General features: G+C 42.4%; 1 protein-coding gene across 4 annotated transcripts in view; it reads right to left on the bottom strand.

Moving 5' to 3' along the window:
* Positions 1 to 14,188, bottom strand: part of tsnare1 (T-SNARE Domain Containing 1) — a 735,823-nt gene that overhangs the window by 205,865 nt on the left and 515,770 nt on the right. For all 4 annotated transcript variants that reach the window (XM_080194990.1, XM_080194988.1, XM_080194987.1 and 1 more), the window contains one exon: positions 4,776 to 4,829. In XM_080194990.1, coding sequence (XP_080051116.1) covers positions 4,776 to 4,829 — 54 coding nt within the window. The remainder of the gene's footprint in view (positions 1 to 4,775; positions 4,830 to 14,188) is intronic.

Genomic DNA, 14,188 nt, shown 5'->3' with positions numbered 1-14,188 from the left:
TATTTACCTTTGCTTCAGTAACTGGATTTCCACAGGTTCACCAGATCAAAACCAGACACATCGCAATCGGGGTGTCACCAGATAATTCTACAGTACTTGTTAATCGGATGGGATTCCACTCCCACAATTCATAGATCATTGGTAACCACTGAGAGGCTATTGTGAGTTTGCGCGCAAAATTTCCTGGAAGTTGCCATGACTGCTGTGTCCTGCACCATTCATTTTGTGATAAACGTAGGAATGATCTTGAAATTGAGTTTAATATTAAAGATGTGATTCAAAAATCAAAGGCAATGGAATCCAGTAACAAGGGCAATTATAAAATTCTTAACAGGTAAATGCATTCATGAGTTCTTCCCATCAGTCCAGAACAACTCTTTAGAGAAAATGTGATTTATAAGAGAGGAGGGAAAAGGAAATATCACTGGAGTACCAGAAAATGCACTTTGAACAATTTCCTTCTTTGAACATTGGCCAAACAAAAGTTTTCCTTCTATTTCTCTTTAATTTTTACATTGTCAAATAAAATGTGCCCATTTAATGAAAACTCACAAATGTGGAATCCCTCTCCTCAGTTGTTGCAAATTAAACCCTAACAGGGTTGGCTCTAGATTTTCTGTGTGAAGGTTTCAAAAGACCTCAGTTTCTAGGCCATGTCAAATAGCTTAGAGTCTGATTTACTGCCAGTAATTCATTTCCACTCCATTACCATCAGTGCAACTAATCCTGCCACTGTTTTAGATTTTCATCTATCTTTTGAACTAAGGCCTTAGCCCAAGTCTAGTCGGGAAACTTAACGGACTAAGCCTTGCTGAGAAATGATCAGTGCGCTAATGATGCATGCCATTATTAATGCACACATTACCCAACAAGGTCAGGAAATTTGCTGTTGGCCGAGAACCTTCGGAGGTTGTTGATCAATTTACATCACTCTCCATTTGCATCATGCAAATGACATCCAGCCCTAAGCCTCCCTTTAAAGGACTTGTTGGATTTCCACACTAATTACACACAAATTCAATGCAGAACATTAGGGATGGAGATTGAGAGTGGTAAATAATCTTTCAGCAATGTAATAGAATGCAAAACAATAACTTTGGTTCTATATGTAGTAAATTATTAATCGAGATTTTAACATGGTCAAATTTTTTTTGCACCTTGACTTTGTCTCTTTTTCACCCAGTTAATCCAATCTTTTTACCCTTTATTGACTCAAATTCACCCTCCTTCTTCAGCTCTTTTTTTTCTACTTAAGCCTCATTAGTTAAGGAAATGCACTGATGGTTTTGCCGTTCTTTAAGGTCCAAGGTACCCCCGTTGTCATCCTGGCACTTTCGATCAAATGGAACAGGGACAGTCAGCTCTCTCTCTCTCCAGCCCCCACACCCCCACCCCAGCAGAAGCAAAAGTCATTGTGGGGCTCACACACACCACACCAGCCCATCTCACAGCCATAACTGAGTCCAGGCTTAACAAAGGCAATGTGAGAATTCTGCCCTTCACAGCAGAAGTTGGCAGGCAATGCTTATCAGTTCTGAAAATGCCAAGAGGGCATTAAAGTTTATTTATTAGTCACAAGTAAGGCTCACATTAACACTGCAATGAAGTTACTGTGCAATTCCCCGTGTCGCCACTGTTCGGGCTAGCGCACCTAACCAGCATGTCTTTCAGACTGTGTGAAGAAAGCGGAGCACCCGGAGGAAACCCACGCAGACACAGTGAAGATGTGCAAACTCTACATCGACAGTAACCCAAATTGGGAATCGAACCCAGGTTCTTGAGCCGTGAGGCAGCAGTGCTAACCACAGTGCCACTGTGCAAACCATTCATGGCCAAGGTTGGGATTGCAAGAAGAGGAAATAAGAAGGCCTGTGGATCTCTGAAGCTGGTCACTCCGTGGTCTTGGGCAGGCAGGGTTTCACAGCTGGAGGAGTGTTGGGTGTAAGGTCATCAGGGTTTGGAGGTGGAGGGGAGAGGGGCGTTACGAGGAAAGGGGAAGAAAAGGGATGTTCCATCGTCGGGGTGCGTTTGGGGTGGGAGGGAGGGCAACTAGTGATCCACAATGGACAGCCACCTCGCCTACCCTTCCGTCCTTTGGCGAATGATTAAAAAAAAACAGGCTGACCAGTCCCATCCGGCTGCCCATGCCAACTGTTTTATGGTGCAGCAGCATGTTATCAGGGTCAACTGGCTTGGTAACAAGCTCAATTGACCCTTGAATACCTATTTAAATATGGTGGGTGGGCAGGCTGCTGATTTTGGTGCCTGCCCACTGCACCCCTCTCCTCCACCCACCACCCTGTATAATGGGGATGGAGGAAGGGAGGTGAAAATGAGTGTGGGTGGTGGGGTAGGCATGGGCATCTGCCCTATTTTGTGTGCCATTGGAAAAAAAACCCGGCATGTAAAATGCAGCCCTTTATAATCATTGCTGATTGTTAGTGCAGAGCAGAGAATGAGAATGAGATGATAGGGCTAACGGGAGGACTTTGAATAGTGTGGATGAACAGAGGGATCTAGGTGTGTGTGTACATAGATCCCTGAAAGTTGGGAATCAAGTAGATAAGGTTGTTAAGAAGGCGTACGGTGTCTTGGCGTTTATTGGTAGGGGGATTGAATTTAGGAGTCGCAGTGTAATGTTGCAACTGTACACTACTCTAGTGCGGCCGCACTTGGAGTACTGTGTGCAGTTCTGGTCCCCGCATTACAAGAAGGATGTGGAGGCGTTGGAGAGGGTGCAGAGGAGGTTTACTAGGATGTTGCCTGGTATGGTGGGGAGGTCCTATGAGGAGAGACTGAGGGATTTAGGGTTGTTTTCGTTGGAAAGAAGGCGGCTAAGAGGGGATCTTATTGAAACATATAAGATGATTAGAGGTTTAGATAGGGTGGATAGTGATAGCCTTTTTCCTCGGATGGAGAAGGCTAGCACGAGGGGGCATGGCTTTAAATTAAGGGGGGGTAGCTACAGGACGGATGTCAGGGGTAGGTTCTTTACCCAGCGGGTGGTGAGGGATTGGAATGCCCTGCCTGCTGCGGTTGTAAATGCGTCTAGTTTGGGGGCGTTTAAGAGATCTCTGGATAGGTTTATGGACGAAAAGGGATTGGTATAGGCTAGTGGGTCATTGTTTTTGTAACTGGTCGGCGCAACATCGTGGGCCGAAGGGCCTGTTCTGCGCTGTAATGTTCTATGTTCTATGTTCTATGTTCTATGTGTGGCGACATTAGCCTATGATATTTGGGTGTGCTGCAGGGTGCTGTAATCCTTCAAATAAGTCGGAGTCTCATTATGTTCCTAGCAGCCGAGCTAACGTCAAGAGCTTCCTCGGCCTTCCAAAACGAGGCAGTGTAAAACTTCTATTTGCCCCCATGGTACCATGAGAAATCCTGAATTTTCCTGAATTGGGCCTCCACTGATGCATGGAGCAGGGTTTCACTAACGTACCTCTTTCTGCATGGCTTATTGCATACGGAGAGAGGAATATGCGGGTAATACTACTGTTGCTCAAAGGCCCGGAAGCATTTGAAATTGAGGAGGTCAATGAGGCAGTCAACGGTGCTTTGCAAGGAGGCAGACGGCTCGGTCAGTGCCACCTTCGCTATTGCGTAGACACTAACAGTGGAAGATGGAATCATCATAGAATCCCTTCAATGTAGGAGGAGGCCACTCGGCCCATCGAGTCCGACTGACCACAATCCCACCCAGGCCCCACCCCCGTTATCCCACACATTTAGCGAAAAAATCCCCTGACGCTAGGGTCAATCTAGTATGGCCAGTTATCCTAATCCGCACATCTTTGGACTGTGGGAGCAAACCGGAGGAAACTCACGCAGACGCGGGGGAGAATGGGCAAACTACACACAGACAGTGACCCAAGGCCAGAATTGAAACCAGATCCCTGGCGCCATGAAGCAGCAGTTCTAACCATTGTGCCACCGTACTGCCCAAGTTTAATGACCTGACACGACCCACCAACGCAAATTAAATCACGTGTAGCCATGGAATTGTTGTCGGCATGACTCATCTTCAGATCAGCCAAAAGCTCACCTTCTTGAAAAGGAGACCAATGTAACAATAACATTCACGTGAAATTAATCTATGTTGAATTGGAGAGACAGTTTTCAGCATAATCACAGCAGCAGGCCATACTATCATGCATTTCTTGAAACGATGTGATGACCACAATGAACAGTGCAATCATGGAAACAAAAACAAAATACTGACTCTTTTTGAGAAATAACAATTAAAATTGCGAGGGACAAGACAATTATCTTTGTAGACAATTCCTTTGGGGGAAACAATATAAACCTGCAGCTGATTTATTCTTCAAACCAATGGGAAAAAAAGAGTCAAGAAATATCTTGGTCCAAGAAAAAAAAGAACAACTGATATGATAAACACTTCTTATCATTTTGCAAAACCACAGGGAGTTTTAATGTCGCTTCTGATTTGAAGACCTAGTGACCGTGAATTTGTTGTCGTGGAATAGGTAACCACAATAGTTTTAGGAGGATGAAAGCTGTTGTAACCCTGCATCAGTGTATCAAAGTAGAAAGAGCTCACTGGAATCAGCTATCTACTCCCGATTTCATAAAACTGCTGCTTTTCGCAGGCCTCTCCACGAATTACCTTTCCTGCTGATGGAGTGGCTTACAGTAGGCAACAAGCTGCCACAGAACATAGGAACAGGGCCGATGGCATGAATTCCATTTGTATAAGGGCATTCTTCAATTAGATTTGCCGTGTGAAAGACTGCAAAGCATACAAATTCACATACCTGTCTACTTTTCTGTGCGGCAGGAAGCAATGTTCTGGACTTCTCAGCAACTTTCTGTAAAAAGAGGGAGATTAACTCAGAGATTGTGTGTGCCTTAGACTCCACATCAAAACATCTGAACTTCCAAAAATAAACATGCAACATTAAGAGCTAATGACTCTTTAAATTACAGGTTTGAAAAGAATTGGATACAATGCTCCATGAAATATTGACCCAGGCAATGTCCCAATTTCAAACACTGGTCCATACTGATCCTTGACCAGTGCTGCTATGATTTACCCCAACTTCTGGGATTGAGGGAGTCAAATTTAGCCGGTGTGCCTCTCTGCTCACGACTATCCAACGTCCCCCCCCGCTCAACCTGAATGGCTTTAGAGTAGGAGGAAAGTTGGGGTCAATTGTGAGAAACTCCACAGCTGAATAACCCACCAACATACCTTGTCAAGACTCAGAAATGAGATAGAACCATCCAAAGTTCTGATGTACTCTGAGGACCCCTGGAATCTCAAAAGTGTTGCAACTTCTTTTTAAAGGCTTGATCAAGTCCATTTGGTTCCAACATTCAGAATTGGAGAGTAAAATTGCGAAGATAATTGGTACCACACAGTAATTACAAGACTTATAGGGCTAAAGGGGAAAAACAAATGGTCCCATACCTATGTATTTCAAAGATGCTTCAGTTTTTTTGTGGAAGAGGGCCAATTCTGGTGCATTCTCTTTAAAACAAAAATAAATGTTGTGAAAACATTACATGTGTTTAATATTATGCAATCTTTGCACCATTTATGCCAATGTTTGGGGAATTTTGGGTCTGATGGTAGCACAGTGATAATGTCACCGGACTAGCAATCCAGAGGCCCAGACTATTGCTATAGGACATGGGTGGAAATCCCACCACAGCTGTAGCTATAATTTAAATTCAATTAAATGAATTGAAAACTAGTTTCAAGTGATGGCAACCGTGAAACTACCACCTATTGTTGTTAAAAAACCTGCATTGTAGTAACTTGTCTCCATCAGTTAGGAACAAACTACAGATGTTTATTAATGAACAGTGACTTTTTACAGGGTGATGCAAATTCAATACTTCTAGACATGAGTTTAAATCTAACTGCTGGGACAAGCCTAAACTAGTTGGAATGAAGCCCCCAACTCAGTTCCTGATTGGTTAGCCCGGGCCATCTGACCATTGTGGAAGATAGCTCCTTAAAGGGGCTGGCCACCACAGGCATGATTTTACCAGCCCCCTATGCTGGTTGTTAAAGGAGTGGGGCGGCAAATATAAGCGTGAGGCTAAAAATCTGTTTCCCACCTGGTATTCAGCTGGTCGTGATTTATCAGGCCATTTTCTGTGGCATAATCAGCCTTGTGCCAGGGAATGGCACAATTACGATTCTAGCATTCACGTCCTAATTAAAACTCTGGATATTATTGGCTGGAATCACTTAGATTTCTGACCTCACAGCTGGGTCTCCAGCAACAGGGACCAAATGTGGTGCCTCGCAGGTGGGTCTGGAGGTCATTAAGGCTCTCTAGGAGGTTAGGTATGGGGAGATAGTGCCCTTTGTGCAGTGCCAGCCTGGCACTGTCAGCCTGGAACTCTAGCAATGCCAGCCTGGCACACTGGCAGTGCCCACCAAGCACTCTGGCATTGCCTGTCTGGCACACTGGCAGTGCCCAACCTGGCACCAGCCAATGTCAAGGAGGCAAGGCTTGAGGGGCAGGGCCTCATGGAATCACAACATACCAGTGCAGAGCTAGACTTGGAGGGGGGTGGGGTGGGGGGGGGGGGGTGGGGAGTTGGCAGGGAGAGGTAGGAGGGAAGGAAAGGAGGGACTCTGTGTTGAGGGGTGGGGGCTAGTGATGAGGCCAGCAATCAGCAGTCGGGGCCAATGATCAGAAGGTGTTGTCACAACTGTGCAAAGGACAAGTAAGGCCAGATTTAGAATACTGTGTACAGTTTTACATTTTTGGTTCCTTATTTAAGGAGAGATATATTAACACTGGAGGCAGGACAAAGTAATTTACTAAGATGACCTCAGATATAAAGGAACTATCATATAAGGAAAGATTAAACAGGTTGGTTTTGTACTCCTTGGAGTTCAGAAGAATGAATGGTGACATGATTGAAACATATGAAATTCTTAGCGGGTTAGACAGAGTAAATATTGGACTGATACTTCCACTCATGAGGCAGCACAGTGGCTAGCACTGCTGCCTTACAGTGCCAGGGATCCAGATTTGATTCCTGGTTTGGGTCACTGTCTGTGTGGAGTTTGCGCATTCTCTCCATGTCTGCATGAATTTCCTCCAGGTGCTCCAGTTTCCTCCCACAGTCCAAAAATGTGTGGGTTAGGTGGATTGGCCATGCTAAATTGCCCCTTAATGTTAGGGGGACTCACTAGAGTAAATGCATGGGGTTATGGGGATAGAGCCTGGGTGGGATAGTGGTCGGTGCAGACTCAATGGGCCAAATGGCCTCCTTCTGCACTGTATGATTCTATGACCTCTATGGGAGAGTGTAGAACCAGAGGGCACAGTTGCAAAATAAGGGCTTGTTCATTTAAGGCAGATTTGAATCTTTGGAACTCTTTACCCCAGGAAGCTGTAGGGGGTAAGTCCTTGAACATTTTCAAGGTAAATACCAATAGGTTTTTAATTAGTAAGGGAATTAAGGGCAATGGTGAGAAGGGAGGAAAGTGGACTAAGTAAGTGAGTGTTAGATCAGACATGACCTTATTAAATGGTGGAACAGGCTCAAAAGACTGAATGGCCTGTTCCTATTTCTTACGATCTTTAAAGAAAGAAATCTCTATCATTTCCTGGTCTGGCCTATGTGGGACTCCAGATCCACAGCATGTGATTGACATTTAACTGCTCTCAAGGACAATTTAGGGATGGACATCAAAATGCGAGTTGACACCCAAATCCCATCCTAGAAGGGAAAAACAGTTTGAAATGGAACATCAGTAAAATGAGGCAATATGGTACTGGTTCAAAGTATTCAAGGGATTCAGAACAGTATTCCTACTTCCCCATTTTACTGTTTTTTTTTCCTTCTGGACGTGAAAGAATATTTTTCTTCAGTGAGTAAAAACAATGCAATTGAGAAAATACGCCCGAGTCTCAAAATTAGCCAAGGACAGTCTTACAGAATCTTGTTTTAGGCCACATAACACTTAATCAAAGAGATTAAGGAAGCTAATATGATGAATTTCAATTTGCCTGCATTAATTGGGAAGACGGCACTGGGAATTGGAAAGTGAATTACTATTAATTACGAGCTGTTGCATCATTTATAGCCATGGAAGGTATAACATGAACAGAACAATTGTAGACTCTCAAAAGTCACAGGGTGGCAGCTTGGTAAAATCAGAAAATGGCTAAATGACTGAGCACAATAAACTGGAGATTAAATGAAAAGTTACGTGAGAAAAGGGAAAGGAACAGTAAAGGCTATGGTTTCAGAAAGGCAAGTTTCAAGGGCCTGAGAAAAGAATGGGGAATCATGAATTGCATTGACTGATTGATATACACAATTCGAGGAGAAGAATAAACAGTGTATTAGAGCAGATAGGAAACAATTGTGGGCAACAAGTACGGGGAGGCAATGGCCTCGTGGTATTATCACTAGATTATTAATCCAGAAACTCAGCTAATGTACTGGAAACCTGGATTCAAATCCCACCATGGCAGGTGGTAGGATTTAAGTTCAAACAAAAAAAAGTGATGTTAAGAATATACTGAAGACCATGAAATCGATTGCTGGAAAAACCCATCTGGTTCACTAATGTCCTCTGTGGAAGGAAATCTGCCTTCTTTACCTGGTCTGGCCTACATGTGACTCCAGGTCCATAGCAATGTGGTTAACTCTTAACTACTCTCTGAAATGACCCAGCAAGCCACTCAGTTCAAGGGCAAATAGGAATGGGCATTACATGATGCCCAATGTCCCATGATTGAATAAAAAAAAGTGAAGTAAAAACGGATAAAATTCTTGGATTAAAATAAAGGGGAAGTTAAAAGATGGATGAATATGCAAAAACAAAAATGAGAAGAAGTTGATTGGGTGGTTCCATAATCGCTAACGAGATTCAGCCAATTTAAAAGGTTTATTTAAATAAATGCAAAGAAAACAGTTGACAAATGAAATAGTGGAGCCCTGAGAGACCCCAGGGTGTGGTGGTGGACATTATAATAAATGATCACAGAATCAACAAAATCCTTAATTACATCTTTGTGTCAGTATTTACAAATGAGTCTGAGGCTGGTTGTCCTCGTGCACAGTGGCAATTCAAAGGTCAAAAGGAAGGAAGCATTACCCAGAAAGCACACTAACCAATAGCAAGGTGAGAAACACTCTTAAAAGAGATGGCAAATCAATCAGATTCTCAGATACTTGAAGAGAATTGCTGAATGTAGGAGGTGTAGAGATGCCGTGTAGAGGGAACGTTTATATTAAATAAAAGAATAACCATCATCTTGTAACTTGACATTTAATGTCTGGTAAAGTAACAGGAGTTATCCTAAAGATAGTGGAACATCACGGGAAAAATGATAAAACAAAATACACAGCATTGATTTATAAGAGGCAGATAAATCAAAAGTATGAGGATTGGGTAATTAATCTTTATGATACAAAGTGTTCAACAAAGATATCAAAGGAAAGGGGAGGTGGGGTGTCAGTGCCGATCAGAGAAGACATTGCGGCATTGGAAAGAGAGGTCAAGAGGGTGAGGGTAGAATCCATTTTATTAAGAGTTAAGCAGCAAAAAGGGTGCAATCATACTACTGGATGTATTGTATAGGCCTCCAAATTGCGAGAAAGCTAGTGAAATAAATGTGCAAAGAAATACAAAATTATATAGCTGCGACCCCAGCAATTTGGAGAGAGAATGGAACCAACGTTTCGAATCTGGATGACCCTTCATCAGAACTGTTCTGACGTAGGGTCATCTAGACTCAAAAGATTGACTCTATTCTCTCCCCACAGATGCTGTCAGACCTGATAAGGTTTTCATGCATTTTCTGTTTTATTTTCAAATTCCATCATTTGCAATATTTTGCATTTATATAGTGGTGAAATTGGGGGACTTTAATTACTCAAAAATAGAGCAAAGAGTAAAGAGCACGGAGGGGCAGGAATTGATCAGCATGTTGTCGGATCAAGTACAAAAAGAAGAATTGCTGAATCTGGTGTCATAGGAAGAGATGGGCCAAGTGAATATCTAGCCTGGGACCAAAGTTCAACAGGCAAATCTGCAATAACAGTACAATGGGTGACCTTTAATAAAGAGGTGTTTCAGACCAATGAGCAGGAATGGCAGAGGAACCACTGCTAGGATTCCTTCCATAAGGTGTGCGAGGTGAGGACACGATGAGATAAATAAAGAGGGTGTGTGATGTATGTCAGGTGAATTTCTCAAGTGAGGACCATGGCAGATATAACAAGGAAACTTTTAAGACTAATAAAGATATAACATAGAGAATAGAATGGCACCACGTATAAAAGGGAACCCAGCAATCTTCCACTGAAATGTCAATAGTAAGTGGGTAGTAAGAGTCAGATGGAGACTAGAGACAAAGAAGTTTATTCTACGCTAAAGGGATCAAGGGATATGAGGAGGTTGGTGAGATCAGGATATTGAATTTGATGATCAGCCATGATCAAAATGAATGGTGGAGCAGGCTCGAAGGCCTATTCCTTCTTCTATTTTCTGTATTTAAAGGTGCAGGTCAAGTGCAGAATACTTAACATATGCTTTGCATTGATATTACTAAGGAAGAGGATGCTGACAAAATATCAGCACAAACAGAATTAGGAGAGGATAATGGATGAGGTGAAAATTGATAGGCAGGATGTATTAGAAAGGCCCAGTATGATTAAAGTGGATGGCTTGCATTTCCAGGTTAAGTCAGGATGGAGGCAGCTACGGACGGGATTGTTAAAATCATCTCACCTTCCCTAGATACGGTGGAGGTGCCAGAGAATGAGAAAGTTGCAAATGTGACACCTTTATTCACAAAACGGTGCAAGGACATTGCTAATAACTACAGACTGGTCAATTTAAAAATAATACCAATAGATACTGGGAGAGATTTGAATTAATTAATGATATTGACTTTGATATCTGATTTTTGATATCAGTTATAGATATCCGATATATAAAGATTGATCATGTCCGAATAATGTAATTGGACGATTGAGCGCCAAGCTCGGTAATGACATTGAAAAACTTATTGAAATAAGTTTCAATAAATTAACCTGCCTTTCATCCATTTCTGGCAAGAAGTTGACCATGACAGGAATCCTATTGTCGTAAAATGGAGCTGGTCGTGAAAACCGGTGTCAATCACACTGATTATTTTACGCCATACTTTACGACTGCATTGCACCTGAAAACAGGTGCAATTCAATGGTAAAATCCCAGCCGTTGAGTACAAAAAGAGGATTATGCTGATCCTCCATAAAGCTCTACTTAGGCCACAACTAGAGTATTGTGCTCAGTTCTGATGACCATACTTTAAAGAGGATGTGGAGTCCCTTGACAGGATGCAGAGAAGATTGACCACAATGGCTCCAGAGATGAGACAGTTTAGCTACAAAGTTAGCTTGTTTGAATTGATTCATTATTTTCACATGTATTAGGATACAGTGAAGAATATTGTGCCTTGTGAGCATACCATTCATAGAGTACATAGGAGAGAAGGAAAGGCTAAGGTGCAGAATATAGCATTGCAGTAACTGATACAGTGAAGAAAAAGATCAACTTAATGTGTGATAGGACCATTTAAAAGTCTGATGGCAGCAGGAAAGATGATGTTCTTGAGTTGGTTGGTACATGTTTTCAGACTTTTGTATCTTTTTCCCAATGGATGAATGTGGAAGAGGGTATGTCGGGGTGTGTGGCATCCTTGATTATTCTGGCTGATTTCCCAAGGCAGTGGGAAGTGGAGATGGAGTCAATGGATGGGAGGTTTGGTTTGTGTGATGGGCTGGGCTACATTCACAATCCTTTGTAATTTCATGTAATCTTGGTCAGGGCAGGAGCCATACCAAGCTGTGATGCAACCAGAAAGGATGCCTCCCACGCTGCATCTGTAAAAATTGGTGGGAATCGTAGCGGACATGACAAATTTCCTTAGCCTTCCGAGAAATTAGAGGCAGTGATACGTTTTCTTAATTATAGCTTTGTGTGGAGGGACCAGGACAGATGATTGGTGATCTGCACACCCAGAAACCTGAAGGTCTCGACCATCTCCACTTCATCACAGTTGATGTAGACAGGGGCATGTTCTCCACTATGTTTCCTGAACTCGATGACTATCTCCCTTGGAGAAGTTGGGGAGTATTTTCCTTGGAACAAAGGAGGATTGGGGAGATCTGATAGAGGTAAACAGTATGATGATAGGATTAGATACGGTGGACAAAATGTGTTCCCCTTAATTAATGGTGGAGGTTAGGACAATAGAGATTTACGGTTTTGAGCAAGAGAGAATTGTCAGGAAGAACCTTTTTGTACATAGTTAGCGGAAATAACCTGAAACTTGCTGCCTATAAAGGTAGGTGAGGGCAGAGTTGACAAATGATTTCAAAAGGAAATCGGGCAGGAACTTACAGGGCAGAGAGCTAGCGAGGACTTGATGGATCAAATGGCCTCCTTCTATACTGTAAAGATGTAACAGAGTAAGCTGACAGTGGGAACTCAGGTGAATTAATGAACGTAAACCAGTCAACCTCAGCAGAATTTTTGAAGTGGCGTCACACAGGAAAGAACTTTTCAAGATACAAACAAAAATCTTGCTTCTTAAGTCTGAACAAGCTAGTTGAGTCAAAAGATGGAAAGGCTGGCTGTTCCAGGAGCTCTGTCAATGTAGAGACATGTGACCGGCAGGGTGTGTCAAGGGATTGCTTCTGTGACAAACTTTTCCTTCAATTTATATTGGAGAATGAAACAAAAGTATTCAAGTTTGTCAATGTGATGAATTTAGATATTGGCGGGAAATACTACAGTGAAGAGAAGGCGAATAAGTCGACTATTTCCAGAGAGACCTGGATAGATTGGGAGATCAGACCACACATTTGGAAGATGTTCTTTAAGATGTAAAAATGAAAGAAGAAAATTAACAACTGGAGCTCCAAATCAAAAGGAAGAGTCTACATTAGAAAAGGATTTGGAGGATCTTGTGGGAAAAAAAACCTTGAAAGTATCAGCACAAATATGCTGGAAAAGACATAGTGGGTGTCATAATGCAGTGGCTGACCCCAGGAATTGAGAATTAGTTTATATGAAGCACTAACCTTAGATACCATATGGAACTGGAGCCAATACAAAAAAGGGCAACCGGAGTAATAATTGAAACTAGCCATTTTAGCCATAACAGAAGATATTTATTTTTATAATGGGAATAAAATTGCTTGATCCCATCGTGATAGTCATATATGAATACAAGGTCCACGGCAAGGGAATATAGATCTGAGAGAAAGACTAAAATAGGCTTCATTCACAGCCTTTCACAACAAAAGGGCTGTGAATGAAGCCCAGTCCATCACTCAAACTAGTCTCCCATTCATTGAATCTGTCTGGCTGCCCTGGAAAAGCAGCCAGCATAATCAAGGACCCCAGACACCTCAGTATGCTTTCTTCCACCTTCCATCAACTGACGCTAAGACAGCTTCCTTCCTACCACCATCAGACTTTTGAACTGGTCTATCGTATATTAAGTTGATCATTCTCTACACCCTAGCTATGACTGCAGAACTACATTCTGCACTCTCTCCTCCCCTATGTATGGTATGCTTTGTCTGTATAATGTGTAGTAAACAATCCTTTTCACCTATGAGAATACATGTGACAATAATAAATCAAATCAAAGCAAAACACTTGAAATATAACTTGTTTAAGCAAGGAGTGATGAATGTGTGGATTAGCTGATTGAGAGGGGCAGTGCAAATAGAGTCAAATGTTTGAAGAGGTCTGTGGATAATTTTATTTTTACTGAGATTATTCATGAAGGCTTGCCTCCTCAGCCTTGCTCCTCACCCAGGTGATTCAACCAGAGGTGTGGTGGCCCTCAGGTTAAATCACCACCAGTCAGTTCTTCTCATCAAAGGAGAGAGCAGGCTATGGCCATGTGGAACTATGGCTACTTTTGGCAGATTATGAGATAAAGTTGAGCAGGAGGTCTATGACCTCTTGTACTGATACAATAGATGGAAGAGGGCTTTGTCAGCCTTGTATGGCTTTCAGCTAGAAAGGACCAATTGAGAAGCAATGCTTAGCATCAAATACAGGATGTGCCAAGAAATTATGAATCATATCTACTTCCCTTCTGTCAGCCAGCTGCTGTATTGTGTATAACCATCAAGGCAATTCCTTGAGGGCGTTGTAGACAAATTTCCTTAAATTCCA

The sequence above is a fragment of the Carcharhinus amblyrhynchos genome, chromosome 8 (assembly GCF_965287045.1).
Source record: "Carcharhinus amblyrhynchos chromosome 8, sCarAmb.v2.hapA, whole genome shotgun sequence".
NCBI lineage: Eukaryota > Metazoa > Chordata > Chondrichthyes > Carcharhiniformes > Carcharhinidae > Carcharhinus > Carcharhinus amblyrhynchos.
Note: the sequence above shows the minus strand (reverse complement) of the source record. Positions and strands in the feature narration are given on the sequence as shown.